The sequence below is a fragment of the Trachemys scripta genome, chromosome 2, assembly GCF_013100865.1.
Source record: "Trachemys scripta elegans isolate TJP31775 chromosome 2, CAS_Tse_1.0, whole genome shotgun sequence".
NCBI classification, from domain to species: Eukaryota; Metazoa; Chordata; order Testudines; family Emydidae; genus Trachemys; species Trachemys scripta.
The window spans coordinates 265,302,162-265,322,868 of NC_048299.1; the positions used below are offsets into that span (position 1 = coordinate 265,302,162).

General features: G+C 37.5%; 1 protein-coding gene across 3 annotated transcripts in view; it reads right to left on the reverse strand.

The window, feature by feature from the left end:
- ASAP1 (ArfGAP with SH3 domain, ankyrin repeat and PH domain 1) overlaps nt 1-20,707 on the reverse strand; it is a 293,429-nt gene that overhangs the window by 96,726 nt on the left and 175,996 nt on the right. For 2 of the 3 annotated variants that reach the window (XM_034763623.1, XM_034763625.1), the window contains exons 11-14: nt 17,366-17,452; nt 11,952-11,960; nt 11,337-11,437; nt 8,036-8,105 (exon numbers count right to left, since the gene is read on the reverse strand). In XM_034763623.1, the coding sequence (XP_034619514.1) occupies nt 8,036-8,105; nt 11,337-11,437; nt 11,952-11,960; nt 17,366-17,452 (267 nt within the window). The remainder of the gene's footprint in view (nt 1-8,035; nt 8,106-11,336; nt 11,438-11,951; nt 11,961-17,365; nt 17,453-20,707) is intronic. The other variant, XM_034763624.1, reaches the window with a different exon arrangement.

Consider the following 20,707-nt stretch of genomic DNA (forward strand, 5'->3'; position numbering starts at 1 on the left):
GAATCATGACAGGTAGTGCTCCCATGGGTCAGACGACAGAGATCTGAGCCGAGAGGATGACCAGTGGGAGGGCGAATGGTGCTGGTAGTACGGAGACAGGCGCCTCTCCCTAGGCAATCCATGTTGAGACTGTGGGCGAGCCCCAGAGCATCTTAGCTGCAACACTGGAGATCTGCAACGCAGAGATGGAGAGTGTTGCCTTGTCTTGGGGGATCAGCAGTGCTCCACTGCCCTCTGAGGGGTCTTAGCGGCTGGCTTGCCCTCGTAGGGAGCCTTTGTCACTTCCTGTGGCATGTGGGCCTCTGCTCTTTCAGTGCCGTGGGGAGTTTGGGTTCCCTACTGCTCCCCGGAGTCGGTGGTGGATCCTTTAAGGGGCTAAGGGCCCCAACCAGAAAGGCACGTCCAAGTGGCTCCGGAGTGGCAGGGTGGCCTGAACTGTGTCCTTTGCCTGATGCCCAATGGCCTTTCTTGCCCAGTGCCGGGGAGCAGTGCTTCTTCGTTTTCTTTCCAGGTACCAGCAACAGCGAGCGGTGCCGGGGGTGCGCTGCACACCGAGACCGAGGCACTAGCCGAGTCTTGGCAGGACAGCTCAGAAGCTGGACAAAGGGCAGTCTCCAATGAGGAGAGCCTGCAAACGAAAATTTTTAGAAATACAACGCTTGTCCTTCACATGTGATTCCCCAACACTTGCGGCAGCTGATGTGAGGGTCATTTACAGGCACAGGCCTGTTACAGTCCGCACAGGGCTTAAACCCCGGAGATCGGGGCATGCCGTGCCTGGGGCGAAGTCCCCGCTGCGATTCTAACTCCCAGCTATACTGACCATCTACTTAACACTAAATACTATGAACTACTATTTACAAAGCCCTAAGGCTTAAAGTCAGAAGAGACAAAACCGCTAGCTCTTGCTATGCAAGGAAAGGCTTTCCAAATAACCAACCTGATATACTGACACATGAGTGCGACACTCAAGGGAGTGCCACTGCTGACCCTACAGATAGTGCTAAGGCAAAAATCTCCAATGACCTACTGCACACACCTAGAATGGAATTGACATGAGCAAGCACTCAAAGAAGAAACAAGCTATTTCCCGTCAATGTCCCAAACTTTGCTTCCCTGCAGCTACTCTAAAAGCCTTCGTTTTAAGATTTATTTGGCAGCTCATCTATTCCTATCCAGCTAACTCACCTTACATAGGAAGTGACCAGCATAATAAGAATTTTGCTCTATGTAATAGGTAGCAAGAAATAACTAAGTAATAAGAGAGCTGTCATCTTACCCTGGACATTGATCAAAAAGTCTCTGGTCTTGATGGGGGTACAGAGTCTGAATTCCCAAGTGTCTCACTGAACACAGATGTCTTGAATGGTAGCTCCATGCTCTGTGCTATCAGACTGGCTTATTTAAATTTTTAGGGATAGGGCTGGAAATTTACAGTAGATAAAAAAACCTGGCATTTATAACGTGTATTGTGGTATCAACTAGACTCTTCAATCAGATCAGGGCCTCACTGTACTAGGTGATGTGCAGTTATACACTGAGAAGACTATTCCTGCCACAAAGAACTGGCAATCTCACTGAGAGCTTGCAATCTAATTGATATCATCACTACATCCAGACTTAGAGGCAAACACTGTGCAACTGTTTCTCAAAGCTCTGGCAATGCCTCTCAGTCTGGACCTGCAATACCACAATTTTAAAATATCTCCCTTTGGCAAAACACATGCTAAATGGCATGCTAAGCACATGCTAAATGGCAAAACAAAAGCCATGAATATTCTGTGATGATTATATTTTCAGAGTGATATGGATTCCAAAGCGTTATATAAACTTTAAACTCTTTCAAAATCCTGCTCAATATTTTATATATGTTATTAGGGCCTCTTAAGCTTTGGGATTTGGACAGACACCCAAAAAGTTTGGATACTTACTTGACCCTAATAAACTTTGCCCCATAAGCACCCACATTCCTATGTCTCCAGACAAACTTCTATCCTCAAAAGGTGTTCCTTACCTTCAGTTTTCTTGGGTGAAGGAGGAGGAGGAGAGGAAGCCAGTGGGCAGTTATCTCCTCTCAATGGCATCTTTTAGGGGAAGAGGGAAATTATGCGGGCCATCCCTAGAATTTCAGGGGAGGATGGCACATCCATAACTGCTGGGAATCTTTAGTGGGAATGTCATGCTTGCTTGCTTGCTTCCTTCCTTCATAGGGTAAGAATTTGGCTCCCCACTCTCCCAGCCACTTCTGGGAATGGAGGGGTGGAGGAAGTATGGAGCTTCCTCCACCTTTGTGTCCTTTATCTACTACCATCTGTGCAACCCCATCAAGGATTCTCTAGTGGGCATCTCTCAACATATGAAGAGAAGTTCAGATTGTTCTTGGCCTTTCCGTTTCCAGTGTGGAGGAGGATCCTGTGAGAAGAAAGCATCTCCAGTCTCAAAGTGGGAAGGGTTTGGGGGTTTCCTCTCTCCCCAGGTTACTTGTGCATGTTTCCCTTCCCCTGAAATCCCTGTGTCCTAGTCAGCCCTGAGATACCTGAAATGTGTATGAAATAGAGAGACCACCCTGAATTACTCACTAAAACAATAACGTGGAAAGTTGGGATTGTGGACACAGGAGTGGCTTTTGCCAGTGCCATGGTTATTCATAGAATATCAGGGTTGGAAGGGACCTCAGGAGGTCATCTAGTCCAACCCCCTGCTCAAAGCAGGACCAATCCCCAACTAAATCATCCCAGCCAGGGCTTTGTCAAGCCTGACCTCCACTGGGCAGCTGCATAGAAGAACAATCATACTTCCAACCCATTCAACACTACTGCAGACCCTAGTGGTGGGAGGCCAATATTTATTTTTATTTTAAAACCAAGACAGATGCTCTGCACTGCGCTCCAGAATATGGAGAAGACCTGGCCAAAACAGGCCAACTGGAGCATACATGATATAAAAAGGACTCTTTGGCTTGGTTTGCACTCTTAAATGGAACGTCTCACATATTAGTTCAACAAAAATGCTCAAAAAGATACATTTTATTGCTTTACCTTTCTTCTTTCAACCTCTAAAACTGACAAGCTTCATAAGATTTATTGCCTTCTCTTTTTGGTTATAGATTACATTTTTAATTTGACTCATGAAAGTCAACTAAGGTGGGGGGAGGAGGCATTAATATGCATATTACATGCACAAAAAAAAGTATGTTGAAAAGATGGTGTGTAGTAAACATTTAAATACAGTAGGTGGGAAAGAGAAACAATGGATCATTCATACTTTCTGCTGAGAATGAAATGATCAGTGAATGTATTTGATATTTCTATGCCTACTGATAAACCCTTGGATTATGACATAACTAGACTAGTAACTACAAAGAACTGACTGCCTTGAGAAAAGATGAAACACCTTGTTTTGCTTAACTACTCCTGAAAAGAAAACAAACTGCATTACCGATACAGCTGTATTTGTTCTTATGACAGCTTTGGCTTCTTTATCTGATTTCAACAAGTCTGAACTTTTAATGGGGACAATTTAATTATCCTCCCAATGTAGAGGATTTTTATGATGCCACCAAAATGCATAGGTATCTAGATCACAAAAGCCAGCAATATAAATGGCACCTTTGTTGCCAGACACAGCAGAGAGACCAAGCTTAAGACAGCTCAGTCTCCAAGCCTATCTTCTTATCCCTAGAGATAATCCTTTTAGGTCAGGACTGATGCAGTAATAGCAGGGGAAGTTTATGCTGCTTTTCTAACATGATGCTTCCATTCTGTAGAGTACAGGACTTCAGTCTCCAGTGCTGTCAATTACAGACACGCCTTGCTGCTACAGGGAGTGAGTGGTCTGCGTTCCAGGTGGAACTGGAGTCCCTGCTGAAGACAGACAGCCTCTGCACCATCCTTTATTAAGGAAGAAATTCTGGTTTAGCAGAGCTGAACAAAACTTAACTGAACCACCAAGTCATGTATATGCACAGGCCTGAAGTTTTCTTAATGCTGTAATATTTTTCTTCCTCACTTTGCTTCCTTCCATGTCTCATCATATCCTAACTTTATTGTACTATAAAGCACCTAGCATGTTTTTGGATGCTGTAATAATAGTAACCTAACTTTTATAGTTGATTGCAGCCATTATCTCATGAAAACAAGTTATACAAAAAAAATTATATGTAAAATAAATCTCATAGCATTTTGGCCTTATTGCAAATTTAGTTTTCTACAATTTCAAGTCTGAGGGACCTATATTTGAGTGTTTGCAGGGGAAGAGCCATTTTAGGTTTACTGAGTTGGGAGGCGGGCAAACAGACACAGAACTCTCTTGGTTTATAAGAATTCTGTAGGATATAGTATTTTGGGGAAAATCTCAGAGAAAGAACATTAACTATCTTGTCTTCATGTCTTTGAAGGGAAAGATGTCAGCCGTCAAATTTTGCAACTTGCTATCTCAACTAAAGGAGGTGATGGCCACTAGGAATACAAGTATAAAGATTAAGGAGGACAAGTCAATCAGTTCTTGATCTCTATATGTATTATAATTGAAGTTCAGCATGACAGGCACTTGGTCACTGTAGCAAGCAGAGTCTCCTAGTAATTTAGGTAGTTAGAATCTGAGTAACAGCCTAATCTTAACCAATAAAAGTAGCTAAACCTGAAGAAAGTTTCTTAATGCTTAGTCTGTGAAGGCTTATTATGTTTTATGTGGATTACAGTTATCACTTATGAAACAGCATTAGTTTGTTCTAACATTTTTACACACCTTGAGAGAAAGTTTTCAACCTTACGAAATCTGTCATCTTCCAAAATATGGAAGATGGCGAATTTAAATTTCTCTAGAACAGCAATAAGGGAATTTGCTGTGGACTACTCATTACAAGTTGTGATCAGATATCAGATTTAACACTGTACTGGAACTAACTTTGTCCTTAGGTCAACTGTAAGCCTCAAGTCAAACAACTCCTGAAAAAACTACTCTGGATCAGATATGGGGGGACAGTTTGAAATCAAATACCAAGCAGTAAACAGATTAATAATAGTTTACTTAATAGGCTTAATTCATACCCAATCTGCAATCCAAATTACTGTGATTGGTTTTTGGTCTTTATACCTATTTCACCAAGAGTAATTAACAATTTTTTGGAAGGATTTGCGAACTGGTTCACTGAGGAAAAACTCCTTGCAAATAACATCCTTTATGACAGATAATTGTGATTGTTCATTGTGAGAAATTCTGAGAAATCATTTGTCATCCTGTGAAAGGACTTCTAAATAAAACAGATCCCATAACTAAGAAAACACATGAGGATAAATGAACAGACTGATATTCTTATCTGAATATGAATCAGGAATTCTTTTGTGCCTTTCCCCCCAAAAGATAATCATAACATATTTCTCTTAAGTTAGTGTTTGCAACTAATTTTTATCCTGTTGCTTAATTATCAATTAAAAACTTGCAAAATCAGGAGAAGGCACTGAAGCTCCTGTAACGATTTCCCTTTCAGGAGCTATGACGGAACTATTGTAATTTAAAGAAGTGTAAAGGAGGCTCTGTCACTTGCTGAGTTAGTGGGGATACTGGTGAAGATGCACTGTGCCAGTAGCAATGTGGCATTTGATGAGTTTTCAGCAATGCCAGTACAAGTAGTATCAGCGTATGAAGCTGTACCAACATTGGAACACCAATCCTGTATTATATGTCATCTGCCAAGATGATATTAATCTAAAGAAGGGTGGTATACTATAATAATTAAATAATAACTAATTGAATCTGTCTTACAAAGCCCTTTACAACATTCACAAATTGATTTTATAAATTAACACACACACACACACACACACACACACACACACACACACACACACACACACCTCTCACTTCACTTTACTATCAATGAGGTAGAAGATACCAGTAATTTAACAGCATTCAACAATTCTCCGCTTCAGTAAAGCAAAAAATATCTTTAAGGTGTTTTTGTGTAGGAAGAATGAAATTAGCCAATTGGAAATAATTAAAAGTCACAATAACACCCCTTCCAATACTTGCAAAAGATCTGGAATCTGTAGTGACCTGAAGTGGTAAAGACCAGGTTTTACACCTCATCTGATAGATGGCACCTCCAGCAGCACAATGCACTATAAACTTAAACAATTGCTTACAGGGAAAAGTGTCACCTTCTGTTTCACCAACACCAAATTCATAGATTCAAAGGCCAACAGGGACTATTGTGATCATCTAGTCTGACCTCCTGTATAACAAAGAGCATAGAACTTCTCCAAAATAATTCCTAGAGCATATTTGTTAGAAAAACACGCAATCTCGATTTAAAAATTAAACTGTTCCAATTGTTAATTAAAATTTAAAAATTATGCCTTATTTTCAGTCTGAATTTGTCTAGCTTCAACTTCTAGCCACAAGATTGTATAATACCTTTCTCTGCTAGATTGAAGAACCCATTATTAAATATTTGTTTCCCATGTAAATACTTATAGACTGTAATTAAGTCACCCCTTAACATTCTCTTTGTTAAGCTAAACAGATTGAACTCTCTGGATCTATCACTATAAGGCATCTTGCATCATCATCATCTTTTGTTCTATTGAGGTTCTCACATCATACCACCATTCTAGCTGAACACCCATCCAAATACCAATCAGTCCTCAACCTGCCTAATTCAAGAAATGTGATGAGATCATTGCCCGAAGTGGAATGGAAGAAGTTCAAGCTTATAAATCAAATCATAGACTCATTTGTACGTGCCAGGGTATATCCAGAATAAGATCCCAAGAGAAACTTTGCCTCCTTTATGGAGTTTGATTAATGTTGCACAGAAGTCTGAGCAGCATCCCCACTTGCTACCTGAACACAAAAAGTGAAGAAAATATTTTTATGTAGCAGCCTATAGGAGAAGGAAAAAATAGTTCAGCCAAGAACTTAATTGGTCTGGCTGACAATTACAATAATCATAGGTAAGATGAACATGTAATTCACGAAAGCAATTGAGGATGTGATTCCAGCTGTTAAAACTGGGTGCGAATGTTCCATTAAAATATTTGTAATTAGTATTAGCACCTCAGTACAAATGTATTAAATGACAATTCACTTGCCAAGGAAAACATTTTCTTAGTTAATCTGTTGTAACTGCCCATGGACCAACATTATTCGGCACAAAACATTTAAGGGCCACATCCTAAAGTCCATTGAAAGCAATGGGAATCTTTCCTAAATCTCCAGAACAGGTGAAAGTGTTTAATAAATCAATACATTAATCCAATTGTTGCACCCCACTCATATGTAACATAATCCCCAAACACTTGGCAACACCTCTATTCCAACTGCTAGATAGGCAAAACAATGTGATATTTTATAAATACAATTAGACCATATAAATAGTAAGTAAAAGTTGCAGTTTATGGGGCAAATTTTACTACTATTAATGTGCAAAGAATAAGATGTGCTCTTTAATATTGTCTGTTGATTTCAGTTCTTCCCATCAAGTCCCAGGCACAGCTAGATGCCTCAAAGTTAGCAACATTTCTAACAAAGTAAAACTAGATGTCTTATTCGTTGTGAATAATTTCTGCAACAAATTTTGCCACTTGCCAAATAAATTATTCACAAATACATTTTTATTATTGAATTAGCTCTAACAACAAGCTGTTTAATTTAAGTCCAGGTAAAATCTTAAAAGGCTCCTGCAGCCTAAAACAGTTCAGCATTTACTTTGGAAGTCAGAGTGTACAAAAGAACAAACATAACAAAAAAACCTATTTCATGCTCGATTTTTTATTATACACAATATAGAATATTAATTATATGTTACCATTCAATCAATCTTTCATGTTTTCATTAATTTTGCTTAACTGAATGGTTTTCAATTTTTTCACAAATAAGTGAACAGGCATTAAATTATCTAGGTAGAAGAGGTATTTATGCACCATACTTTAAATCGCCGCATAACAGATCTATATTAATTCAGTCAATAGATTCACAGGGATAGAGTTAATTGAATTCACTATGACAATAATGGAGTATAAAAAAGTCAACTTACTGTTGCATGTGATATAGTAAGAATTCCATTTTTGACAGTGCACTTTCTTCTCTGCCACACTTTCCTTAGCCTAAACAATAACAGGACAATATATCAAGAACCAAGAATAATTACTGCTCTTTTTAGTATGCCTGTACAACAAACTTGGAGGACAAACAGAAGTTAAAGAAATAAACACGTTTATTATTGTTTAAATTTTAAATAGATTAGCAAGCCAACACACTTTCCAGCAAACCAACTGATTTAGGTAACATTTTCAAAAGTGCTTAATTCCCCCATTTTCAAAAGAGTCTTCAGCCCTTAGGAGCTCAAGTACAACTGATTTTCAATTAAACTTAGGTGCCTAAGTACCTAAATCACTTTTAAAAATTTTATCACTACTCTTTATGCTTTACTACATTAACTGCATTAGTTTCATAGATATAAGCTTTTAAATAAAATGAACAGCTAATTTCACTTTTCTGACCAGGTGAGCAGAATTCTTCATGTAAAATAATAAAAAAGTGACATCATCCAAAGCTTATTTGAAATTTTTCATTTATGTCTTCACTTTTTAAAACAAACAAAAAACAATTTTTACACTATATCCACCACAAAGTTAACAATTCATGTCCCTGATTTATCTGACTGAAAGGTCATAAATTAAATTCTCTTTGAAAAAGGTGTTTGTACATTAAAAGGCTTATCACTGTCTGATCATTCATGTAGTCCGCATGCTTCTAAGCCTATACAGTACTTTAAACTGATTAAAATAGAACTACAGTAGGATTCTAATCAATGTTTTTAGGATTTCTCTGAGTTAAATTCTCATTTCAATAGATTATGCTTATATGAATTCTATTCTCCAACTCTTCCTCATCTCTTATATGGGATGGGGAGCAGGAAAACCCTCCACTCTAGAAGCAATTATCTTAAGGCTATGCAGTTTTGATGCTGTGCATTTAATATTTTTCAGAGACAGAAAACAATTATTTGAATTTGTTCCACAAAGGTTCAAAGTAGAAAACTGGATCCTCTCCCATCAAGACATTTCTGTATAAAAGCTGTGTTACCTGGCTATCTTCACTCTATGTTCCCTGAAGAAGAGATGCTGTTTAGCTTCTACTTTTTTCAGTACTGAGGCTTTTATTTTTATTCATACCTTAAATCACTATCTAGAAGAGGAAAACCAAGTGGTCCCTGAACTTTTATCAGCACCAATATCTCATTCAAGAGCAATGGGACAGTATTACAGACTTTCCTACCTGCTTTTATCTACATTGCCCTCACTTGATTGATATAAGTCCTGTTCCTGCCGTGCTATTAGATTAAGAGGGAGTAAATGCACTACAGACTGGACTAGTCTTTTAATGACTTCACCTCTCTAATACCTAGGGCACCAACGTACATTATCTTTGGGAAGAAGGCTGGCATCTACAGACAGAAAACACTGGCAATAAAGAATTTGGATTATGATTTCACATCTAACATTTTGCATGACCACACAATGTTTCATTTTTTCAATGAATAGATTACATTAATAGTTAATCCTGGGCTGTCTTCCCATTCCTCACCCTATCTTCACAGCTAATACAAAAATTGTTAAAGAGGTGACATTGCTATAATCTGTTTTATATAATTTATGTACGTTGAAGAAGACAGCAATGTCTGAAAATTTTGGAGCATTAAAAAGAAAAAGAATTATTGGTTGACAGATCACACACACAGTGGCTGTGCCTTTTTTGTCACCACAGAAACAAAATAAGTGAAGCTAACAAAAGAACCACCCAGATGAAATATAGGTAACAAAATGAAGGCAGACTGTTCTTTCATAATAATAAAATCTTAAAACCTTAGTGCTAGAAGGTTTACTTTTCTGATGCCCTAGCACTGAAAATGACTCAAGTTGTTAAACAACCTTCACATTGCAGGTCTGACAATTTTTCAGATTTCAAATGTTAAAGTTTGGATTTTTTTTTTAACTCAAAAAGGTTTGGTTAAAATATTACTCATGTCTGTAGAAAAGTGCAGTTATCTTCTTACAGCTGATTTAATAACCTATGTGAAATGACTGGTGATAGATTAGTTAAGGATTTTAAAACTACAAAGCCTTTTTTTTTAAATTGCTTTATTTGTAGATATTAATGATACTTAGAAAATAAGATATGCATGAAACCTGTATGTAAGATTCTGCAAGAAATTCCAGTTTATAGTTTAATAAACATTTTTAGTAACTTAACAATACAAAGAGAGCCTCTTTAAGGTCTTGGCATAGGGAAAAGAGTTAAGGTTACATTTTTAAAGTTACATATGCATTTCCTGATCTTTGAGTGCTTTATTTTTTCATCCTTAATGCTATATTCAAATTTATTGAAGTAATAACTTTTTTGGTAAATAAAATATAAATATTACAAATTAAAGCTCTGAACCTAGCAAACACTTGCTCATTTGTATATGCCCTCCATTAGCTGGCCAACTGAAGCCCATGAAACATCTCTAGTGAGTACAGGCTTGCAGGTTCGGCCTATAAACTACTATAATTCTTTCCATTTTCTTCAGATACACAATTTATATTCTATTTTATAGTTACTGCAGTGAGCCTGAAAATAAGAATTTCAAATCAAACATTTATAGACCAAAATGTTCAATTTTTAACCATTGTATTTTTATTTATAAACGGTAACATTTTCTGAAGTGCCTCATTGACTTAAGAGCGTAAGTCCCATTTTAAAATTGAGCAGCTCTCAGAGAGAGTTAGGTCCTAAGGACCTAAATCATTTTTGAAACACAGACTTAGACTCTTAAGTTTTTAAGGTGCTTTTGAAAACTTTACTCAAATGGCCCAAAGGAGCATGGCTCAAAAAGGGTTAAAATTGTGTATATAGTGCATTGAGAAGTATCTGAATCTAGTAGTTTATGTTCAAATGTAGAAATTCTGGATTTTCAAGAACACTAAATGATACCAAATGGGGTAAGTAAACAACATCTTCTGCACATCCAATGGGACGAGTAGTAAAAATTTAACACTGAAGTTAATCACAGTTTTACATATCTCCATGAAGCGTGATTCAGATGTTTCGATGTTACACACCACATGGGGAGCTTATGAATTGATATGCCAAACAACACTGACTTTTTATCTCTGAATAGTTTTCATAAATTCTAAGTTTTAACAATGTCTAAAAAGAAAATAAGCACTTCACAAATGAGATATGCAAGCATTCTAATCAGTAAATTAAGAGAATTCTTTTAATTGTGTATGTTATTAAAATGTACAAGCTCAAAAAATTCAGTGCATGTATTATATACTCCAACTACATACCCATCACTCTTCTTTAAGAGATAACCCTTCTTCTCACTTCCATACTCTTTATTTCCCTGAAGTTGATGCATACTGTATCCTCCTTGCCTGCTCTGGGAATCCTATAGAAGGGGGAAAAAAAACATTAAAAAAAACTTTAATGTATGTAATAAGATCTCACACTGATTGTAGTTTACTTCTCCTTCCCTACCTCCCCCCACTTTATGTAATAACAGATTTTTCAAACAAGGAATCCCAACTAAGAAGTTTAATAACTAGTTATGGACTCTTGCATTACTTGATCATGCATTTATTGTATATCCAAAACTCCGAATTTTGAGTATACAAAGAATGCAGGTATGTGTCCCAAGGTAATGAAGGAATTTAAAAGGCTCATCATAAATTGCTAAAGGAAAGCAAGTAAGTTTTACATGCATAATTATATATGAAACAACACCACTAATTATCCTCAATTTTAATTAAGTTTAAAAATACACATGGTGTACATATTTGTTAATAAATGGAATCTTCCCAAATAAATTTAAAAAAAAACAACTAATGAAAGAAACAAGTAGGGTAATAAAAATGTCATCAAATTCACTAGAAAAACAAAGGCTTATTAAAACATTGACTTACTCTCCTAGCCTTCGATCAGGAAAGGCAAAAGCAACATAGGAAAGAAAAAGCAAAGAATTTAAAAAGAGAATTAATTTTGGAAAATAACGTGCTCCTGAACATATATTCTGCAGCTTCCACATTTAAAAAGACAATCAGCAGTCATTCTTGCAAATGGCACTAATTAGTAGGAAGAAACAACACAGTTCTTTGTTTAGACACTTATTAGCCTTTGCTTGCTAAGTAACATTAGAGCATGGTAAAATAAGTACATGTTTCTTTTAGTAGTTTGAAATTAAAATATCTTTTAATATTGAACTGGAACATGGAAGGATACTAATAACATTGTTGTATGCAGTGTTGTTGTAGCCATGTGTCCCAGGATATTAGAGAGACAAGATGGATGAGGTAATATCTTTTATTGGACCAACTTCTGTTGGTAAGAGAGATAAGCTTTCTAGATACATAGAGATCTTCCTCAAGCCAGTTTCACAGTTAAATACAAAGGTTGAACAGATAGCACATATTCTAAGGAACCATTCAAGGTGAAGTGGCTCTTTAACACCCCTGTAGTCAGGACAAAAAGGGGTGTGCTGCTGGTAGACCAGCTCTTGCCAAGGCTGCAAGTATCAGCTGAGCACTGACAAATTCATAACTGGAAACCAGACCAGTTTACCCATATGTTAGTATTGTTCAATATAGGTGTTAGACTTGTAAGGCTATATTTAGTGTTTAGACTCTATACAATGGTTGTAAGTTGCTTGTAATGTCTGTATCCCATGCTATAAGGCAATACAAAAGTTTTGTTCTATAACTGTAAAAATGCCTGCTCTGAACTTGTGAACTCAGACAGGAGAAGTGTTTCCCTTGTCCATCAAGGAGGACTAGCAAAACTAGGCAATTGTGAAGCATCACAATACAAAGATTTGGCTAAAGGCCCCCTCACATCCATAAAGGTGCTACGTGCAAGGAAGCTCATCTCATCAACATGAATTCTGAAAGACGAAAATAAAGATAGCTGACATGAAAATTCTTCAACTCTTTGCTGTTTGGACTCTCAGAGGGCTGAAGCTAGGAAACAAAAAGCAGATATCTCCAGGATCAACCTGGGTTAGCCCTAAAAGACATTCAGTGCTGACAGATTACTATATCTCTGTCACCTTTTGGAACCATAGACTGTAACTCACTTGTATTACATGTTGCCTACTTTAACCTGTAAATAACTCTTGTCATTTCTTTTTTCTAGCTAATAAATCCTTATTTAGGAGTTTACTATAGGATTGGCTACAAGTGTTGTCTTTGGTGTGGGATCTAAGATACAAATTTACCTGTGGTAAGTGACTGGTCTCCTGGAACTGGGAGCAACCTGAATATTTTATGATCTTTGGTGCAAGTGACCATTTATCACTAAGTACAACCTGCTTGGGTGGCAAGATAGTGCACCAGGGGACTGTCTGTGACTATGGTAAGACTGTTAAAGGAGTTCACGTTTGTTATTGGGTTGGTGAAATCTAATTCTAGAACATACCCCCAGTTTGGGGTGTCAGCCCTGCTTTTTGACAGTCTGCCCTGAGGTTGACACTCACGGTCGTGCGCCACTCCTACACAATGATGGGGGGGTTAGCGGGTTACAGATTCTTGTAGTAAGCCATAAATCCAATGTCTTTATTAAGAACATGATTTTTAGTGTCTAGCAAAGTTACGAATTTGAAACCAGACAATCACTATGCGCTCAAATGAACTCACACAGGAGAATGATAAAAGACAAAAACCCCATATCACCTATGGGTGAACACTTTTCACAAAGCAATCACTCTATATCTGACCTATCAGTCCTCATCCTCAAAGGAAACCTGCAAATACTTTCAAAAGATGAGTCTGGGAGCTTAAATTCATAACTTTGGCAGGGGGAAGAGGGCGCCTAATGTCAAGGTGTCCCCCTCCCCCCTGTTCCTGGCCCCTGCTTACCCCATCTCCATAGAGCAGGGGGGGAGACACTACAGGGCTCAGGATGGCGGGAGCTTGCTGGCATCAGGGGCTGTCTCAACTTGCCAATCTACTTAAAAAGGCAATGTACTTAGAGTGGGGTCAGTGTACTTAAAGGGGGCAATGCACATCTCTCTCTCTCTCTCATACACAGGTGAGAGTCTCTGTCTGCCATGCTGTCTCCCCTCCCTCCATTTGTGCTGCCTTGAGAGTGTGAGGCTACATTAACCCTTGCGGGCTCAGCTATTCTAGTTCATCAATTAGCAGTAAGGCATTCCCTGGGAAATATCCCACCCTCTGACTTCACCACCTCAACCAAGCTTCACAATCATCATTGCTGTGTACAGCATTAAATTGTTTGTTTAAAACTTATACTGTGTGTATATATATATATATATATATATATCTTGTCTGATGAAAAAAAATTCCCTGGAACCTAACCCCCCCTATTTACATTAATTCTTATGGGGAAATTGGGTTCGCTTAACATTGTTTCGCTTATTTTTCAGGAACATAACTACAACGTTAAGCGAGTTACTGTATTTTATTGGAAATTTTCTTCATAGATGCAGTAATGCAAATTCTAGTGCATTTGAGGCCTATAAAATAGATTGAGGAATAGATGATTCTGCAGCAGAGCAATGTCAAGAGACACTGTTGGTAAACTGAAATCTACAAATCTTTTTATTTCCATAGAACATCTCAGCTTCACTTAAGTAGTTATTAGGGATTGAGGAATTTGGAAAAAAACATCCTTGTCTTACAAAATTTTTTAAATGATTTCAAAACACCATTTGGGTGTCAATATCTATTCAAACAGAACTTTTTTCCCTGGAAACAATTTATTCTTTCATTATAGTAAATGCCTCCCCTGAGCTCTCTGAATATTTGAGAATAATGACCTTCCTCCTTTTACTTTACCAAAATTTAATTTTAAAAGTGTGTTTATCTTTTATTTAAGTCTGAGGGCTTGACTCATGGTACCTGCAACTGGAATAACTAAATCAGTTTTAATTTACATTTTAGTTAGTTATTTTGTGTGGGAAACATACTTTAGAATAAAAGTGCTATATTTCAATGGAACTTGTATTCATTTTTTGCCAACTTAAATTTCACTGAAATAAGACAAATTTAGTCAGAAATAAAAGTGTGCACACAAAAATATGCAATGAAATAGCAAAAGGTGTGAATTTACAGCTGATTGAGCTATTCTGGTTGCAGTTAGCACGTAAACAAGACCTTAGAGAACATTTTGGGTGAAATACTGATCTTACTGAAGTCAATGGGAGTTTTCCTATTGACTTCAATTGGACCAGGAGTTCACCAATTGTATGTGTGGAATGCTCTCTCTAGTGGATTATCCTTTCGATCCATTGTTTATGTTTCATAATCCTTTTGTTTACAAAAAACATGTATGAATTCTGGGTGTTAAACATGCAATACCCAGTGACTCTATTATAAGGAATACATACAGGAGCGCAAGTTGCATTTTTAAGTAAGCCTCTCAGAGTTTTGAAAACCGTCTTGAAGATAATGGCTCCTAGCACGCTATAAATTCAGAAAGGTAGTCCATATTTATTTTTTATATCTTAGTAGGATTACTAATGCTATGAAATTATGAAAATAACACTGAGCTGTTTCAAATTAACTGACAAACAACTTTAAAACTGGCATACTAAAACACATGATTATGTATATTTCAGGAATGAATTACTATGCTCTGTTAACATGTTGGGATTCTGATGTCAAATGTTCCTATATCTTTTATTAGGGATAGATCTTAAAATAAAACAAGAATAAATATTTCTGTTTCTAGATTTCTTGATAAAATTATTTTAAAATTGATGAACATTTTCCATTAATCCACTTCTGTTAATGAAGCCAACAATTCTAAAATAACACTTAAAATGTGTTAAGTATGAAGATGTGGGAAAGAATGACTGTCTTTTAATAATTTACAAAAATACTAAATTATGAATGTACATCTGACTTTAAATAAACCCTCTGAGAAGTCATATCACAATCTACAGACATCAGGTAAAGAATTTCAGTGTGCTACCTACAAAATTAACAATATAAAGTATATCAAAAATGGTCATTTGTTCTGGTTACCAATGTCCGCTATTTAACATTAGCAATACTGCCCAATTATAGGATCCCCACCAAGGCATTAATCTTCATAAGTATCTTATTAGAGAATGGGGGTGCTCATGTATTCAATTACAAAATCATCTGCTCAATCCACTGATCACCATTTTTAGTACCCTATGTTTAAGAACAAAAGAAGATTATTTGATAGAGTTTTGCATTTTTTTAAACTACTAAAACTGAATCATGTTCTTCACTGTTTTGGAGAAAATATGATCAACACTTCTGCATTTGATTTCCCTCAGGTTATTTTTAATTTTATACATCTATATACCAGCTGATGTTTAGATTTAGACTGAGCAGCCAATGAGGTACAACACTAGTAGCCAGCAAGGCTTTGTATTACACTGGCTACCAGCATGGTACATAACTGGTTACTCCAGAGATGGAGAGCTTTAAAAACACTACAGTAGAGTGCAATATAAGGGCTATACTATAACTATATTAAGTAACTGAAATAATTGATCATAAAAAAGACAGAAAACTTCAGATTCCTAATGTTATTTTCACTGTATGTGTCAATTAAATATTAAATATTTCACATTCTTAATATAGTTAGATGGGGGATGGATATTTGTTATTTTTGGCCCTTAATAACATTAATTTAAAATTTACTAAGCAGACCCTCTGCTCAAATTGTAATTAGAACGCTTTCTCTGCAACTACGAATACAAAACATGACTTTAAGAAATCATAGAAGGAAGGCATATTTATTTGCATGGGGTTTAAGAACATGGTTGGGTCAGGTGACCCTGTTAGGAGTAACCGCCATATAGACCAAACTTCATTATATATATGTCCTGCTGCTGTAATCAAGATGTGAGATGAGGAGGATCTGGACCAGCCTTATCAGTAAACATTTTCTTTTGAAAAAATTATGTTTTTATTTTAAAAACGGGTTTATATTCGTTCCCATCTTTAGTATTATAGCTATCACAAAATAAAATGGCAGCAGCATGGGAAGAATACACAAAGGGAGAACTCATTTTTATCTTGAAATATTGTTACTTAGCATCATAATATTGCACAAAAGCAGTAGTATGATTTCTTGCTGTTCCTTTTGAGGAGCAGAAGGGGAGGGAAGGGTCTCTTCTCACATATGAAATCTGACAAATATCCAAAACCTTGCTCTGCATTCATATGTATTTGGATATTCTGAATGTTATTTTTGTTGAATAGTGTTCGAGAAACAAACAAATTGTTCTGCACAAAGAAATTATGCCTATATAAGCCAGTTTTCAACTCAGACTTCATACAATTTACATTCTGCCAGAGAGTAACACACATGTACAATTACCTACCTCTTTCTGATCAAGCTGTAAAGAGGATTTTATCAAGTCTCGGAGTGCAGTAAGCTGTTTCTTTTCTTCGTCTTGTGTCTGCTTTATCTGTAAAAGGAAAAATTACTGGTGTTATTTCCTTTTCTAAAAGCAACTTCTACCTTCAAAGTTTTAATTCACCAAATTCAGCACTGTGATGGGATATATTTGGCCTTCATGGCCCCTGCTGGAGGCCCCGCTGCTCTGCTACACTTGCCCCAGGAAGCAGTGAGATAGAAGAAGTGGAGCAAAGGGGGGTCCTCCAAGCCTTTCTGGTAAGGCCTCACTGAAGCAGCCATGTTGGGAGCTAAAGAAACCTGGTCCCCCAAGGTCTAAAAGGGGTAGGGGCAGCCAACCCAATCAGAGCCCTCAGGCTCAGATTACAGGAGCGGCAGGACCTTAGCAGGTCATCCTGGCTGAAACCAGAGAAGTGAGGAAGAGTGCTCCTCTATGGCTTGGAAATAGAAAAGAACCTAAGGACACTGGCCCTGAAATAGGGCTGGAGATAAAAAGGGTCTGGTAGGAAGAGGACCAGAGAAATAGCAACGGATTAAAGCAAGCAGAAAGTGGTTGCTGTGTATAGGGTTCCTGGATTGGGACTCAGAATAGTGGCTGGGCTTGGGTTCCCCTACCAGCCATAGCTAAAGTATAAACCCCAAGAAGGGAACAGGCTTTATTTGGGAGTCTGAACAAACAGCCCAATTTAAAGTGCCCAGAGCCAGGGCTGAAGACCTTAGCGAGGGCAAACAGACTGTTTAGTTATTGGGCTCTAATACCCCAGAAAGGGTTCATTTAGACTTTGTGACCGGGTTGGAAAGCCAAGCCACTGAAGGAAGACCCAATAAGGTTGGCCAGAAGCCTGCAGGGAGCACCAGAGATAAGCAAAGGACTGTGATAGCACACCCCGCCACTCAGAGCTGTTACAGTCACCCATGAAAATTGAACATGTAGTAGTCTGCTCCTTATGTATTTATCCTCTATACACATATACCTCAAAAGCAAGCCAAAGTGAATGTATATTGATAAACAGCCTCTCCAGTCTCCGCAAATGGATAGCATGTACTTTCTTGCCATATGTTAATGGTTCATTATAGTGAACACAACCAAATTAGTCTCTGAAATCTTAATATTTCAAATAAGCTTGACAGCTGGTTTATAACTGGACTGGAAATGGAAATAGTTTCATTCAACCACATACATACAGTCTGGGAGCATGTGTAATTCTGTGGGCAGAGGTAAGGGTGATGTCATCTGATTTGTAAAAGTCTACAGAATCTCAGCTTCAATAATGTCAACTTCTGCAGCATGATAGAAGGGAATCGCTGCTATCCTGGCTCTCAGGTCGAGGTCCGCCAGTTGGGTAGAAATTTTGATAATACAGTGTTGTTGGAAATAGGTTGAGCTAGGTATCATTCAAAAGCCCTTTCTCCCACAAAAAAAAATGGTACCAAATATGACAAATCCTAGAACAATTATGTAAATATATATTTAAGAAAATGTTTTAAAATATATATTTTTAAAATGATACTTTAACAAAGGCATGTCAAACATGCAGTCCTCACGAAATTAAATTGTGGCCTTTGACTGACAGTACTGTGTTATCAGTTAATGTCCAGAACATACCTGCTAAATTTTTTTAAGGTTACAGATTACTCTAAATGGAAGGAGAGCTTCAAGTTGATTTGCCATCATCAACAAAACAAGAAGTGGTTCCGTGGTATTGATTATCAGCTTTATTATTATGCCAAAAGAGGTGTAATGAGGCACTGGTTAAGACGTCAGCATCCAGCCAGAAATTACTGGAATTCATCTGCAAACGGTATGCATGTAGTTACATAACGTATATTACATAACATAATTAATTACAATCCCAAAGTAATTTATTACAAAATCTTTATTTTTACTTTGGTCTTGATCCTCTTTAGGCATTAATGGGAAGACAAAGAGTACTGACTAATAGCTGAATCTTTGGAGAATATAACTGTAGAGGATCTGGTTAAACACAATGCTTGGTGGCACTTTAAATGCACCCATAACCTGAATTTAGCAAGGCTGGAGAGGAAGTACATTGAGCATCAGGAAAAAGCTGAAGATGCTGGGATATGTGCCAACTGTGGGCAAGACTCACCTTATACTAGTTCCTGTGGCACATGCTTTGAGAACACCTGCTTCTTTCTCTGGTAAGCTGGAAGCCCAATGGCATCCATTAAGTATAGTTTCAACACATGAGACAACTGAGAAACTATATGAAGTAGTCACCCTTAGCGAGAACATTCCCTGGAAAATAAAGTTAAGTGGCTGCATTGATCCAAAGGACACCCACACATACAACACTGCCTATCACATCGACTATGTTAAGAATGTATGTAAGGTGTTGCATCAAAAGCAACAGAAACAAATATTGGTTTTACCACTGCAAACTGTACAACTCAACTGGAGTTCACTAATTGCCTCACAGAGGCTCTAACGAATGGGAAAGTGGTGGCGATGGCTGATGCACAAGCTAAATAGAGAGAAATATGTGCTTTGAACGGGATTGAAGAGGAACAAATATTTAGCAGAAAGGCTTTTAGAGCACTTATTGAAGATGAACTGTGGGCTACGAACACTGCTTTTTGCAATCCTATCCACAGAAATGAATCTCAGCACATATCCTTAAAAGCTGCAAAAGAAGTGGTACTATAAAAAGCAGGAAAAAAAGAGCTGATTTCAACAGTAATATGAAGACTCTGCAGCTGCTAAAATTTTACAAAAAGGCATTTTGTCCTGCATGCAGTATGTTGGAGTTTCAGGGACCCATAGACGATGCCAAACCTGAATAAGAGGTATAGAAAAGTCTGACCCTGACATATGGGAGAAATTTTGAAAAGGAAATTTGGTTGTTAGAAGGTTGCCTCTTGGCCACTTCTGTCCGCATGGGTCACATGATGCCCTAAAACAAGGAAACAGAGCTATGAAAGTCGTTGGGGGTTGGTGGGCATAACAGTATCCAAATGCTCTTTCCTATTTTCCTGACAATCCCAGAACTCCATCGAATTTAAAACGAAACATTAAGCATGGCTGAGATGACTCCCCAGAAATAACCAAACATCATCTAGACTCATTAGGTGCTCTTAAATGTCAAGAAGGGTCAATTTTAAGGCTACAGGATGATCTTACTCTCACTGAAAACCGATTTGCATATGACAGACCGGAGCTCATTAACATCAAGTCTTCAGTGATGAGATTACTAAAGATGTCAGTCGAATGAATACTCTGGGTCATGATTTGTATGAAGCCTTCAAAACCCAAAGAATTATCCAAGGCTTCATCAGTCCATCGACT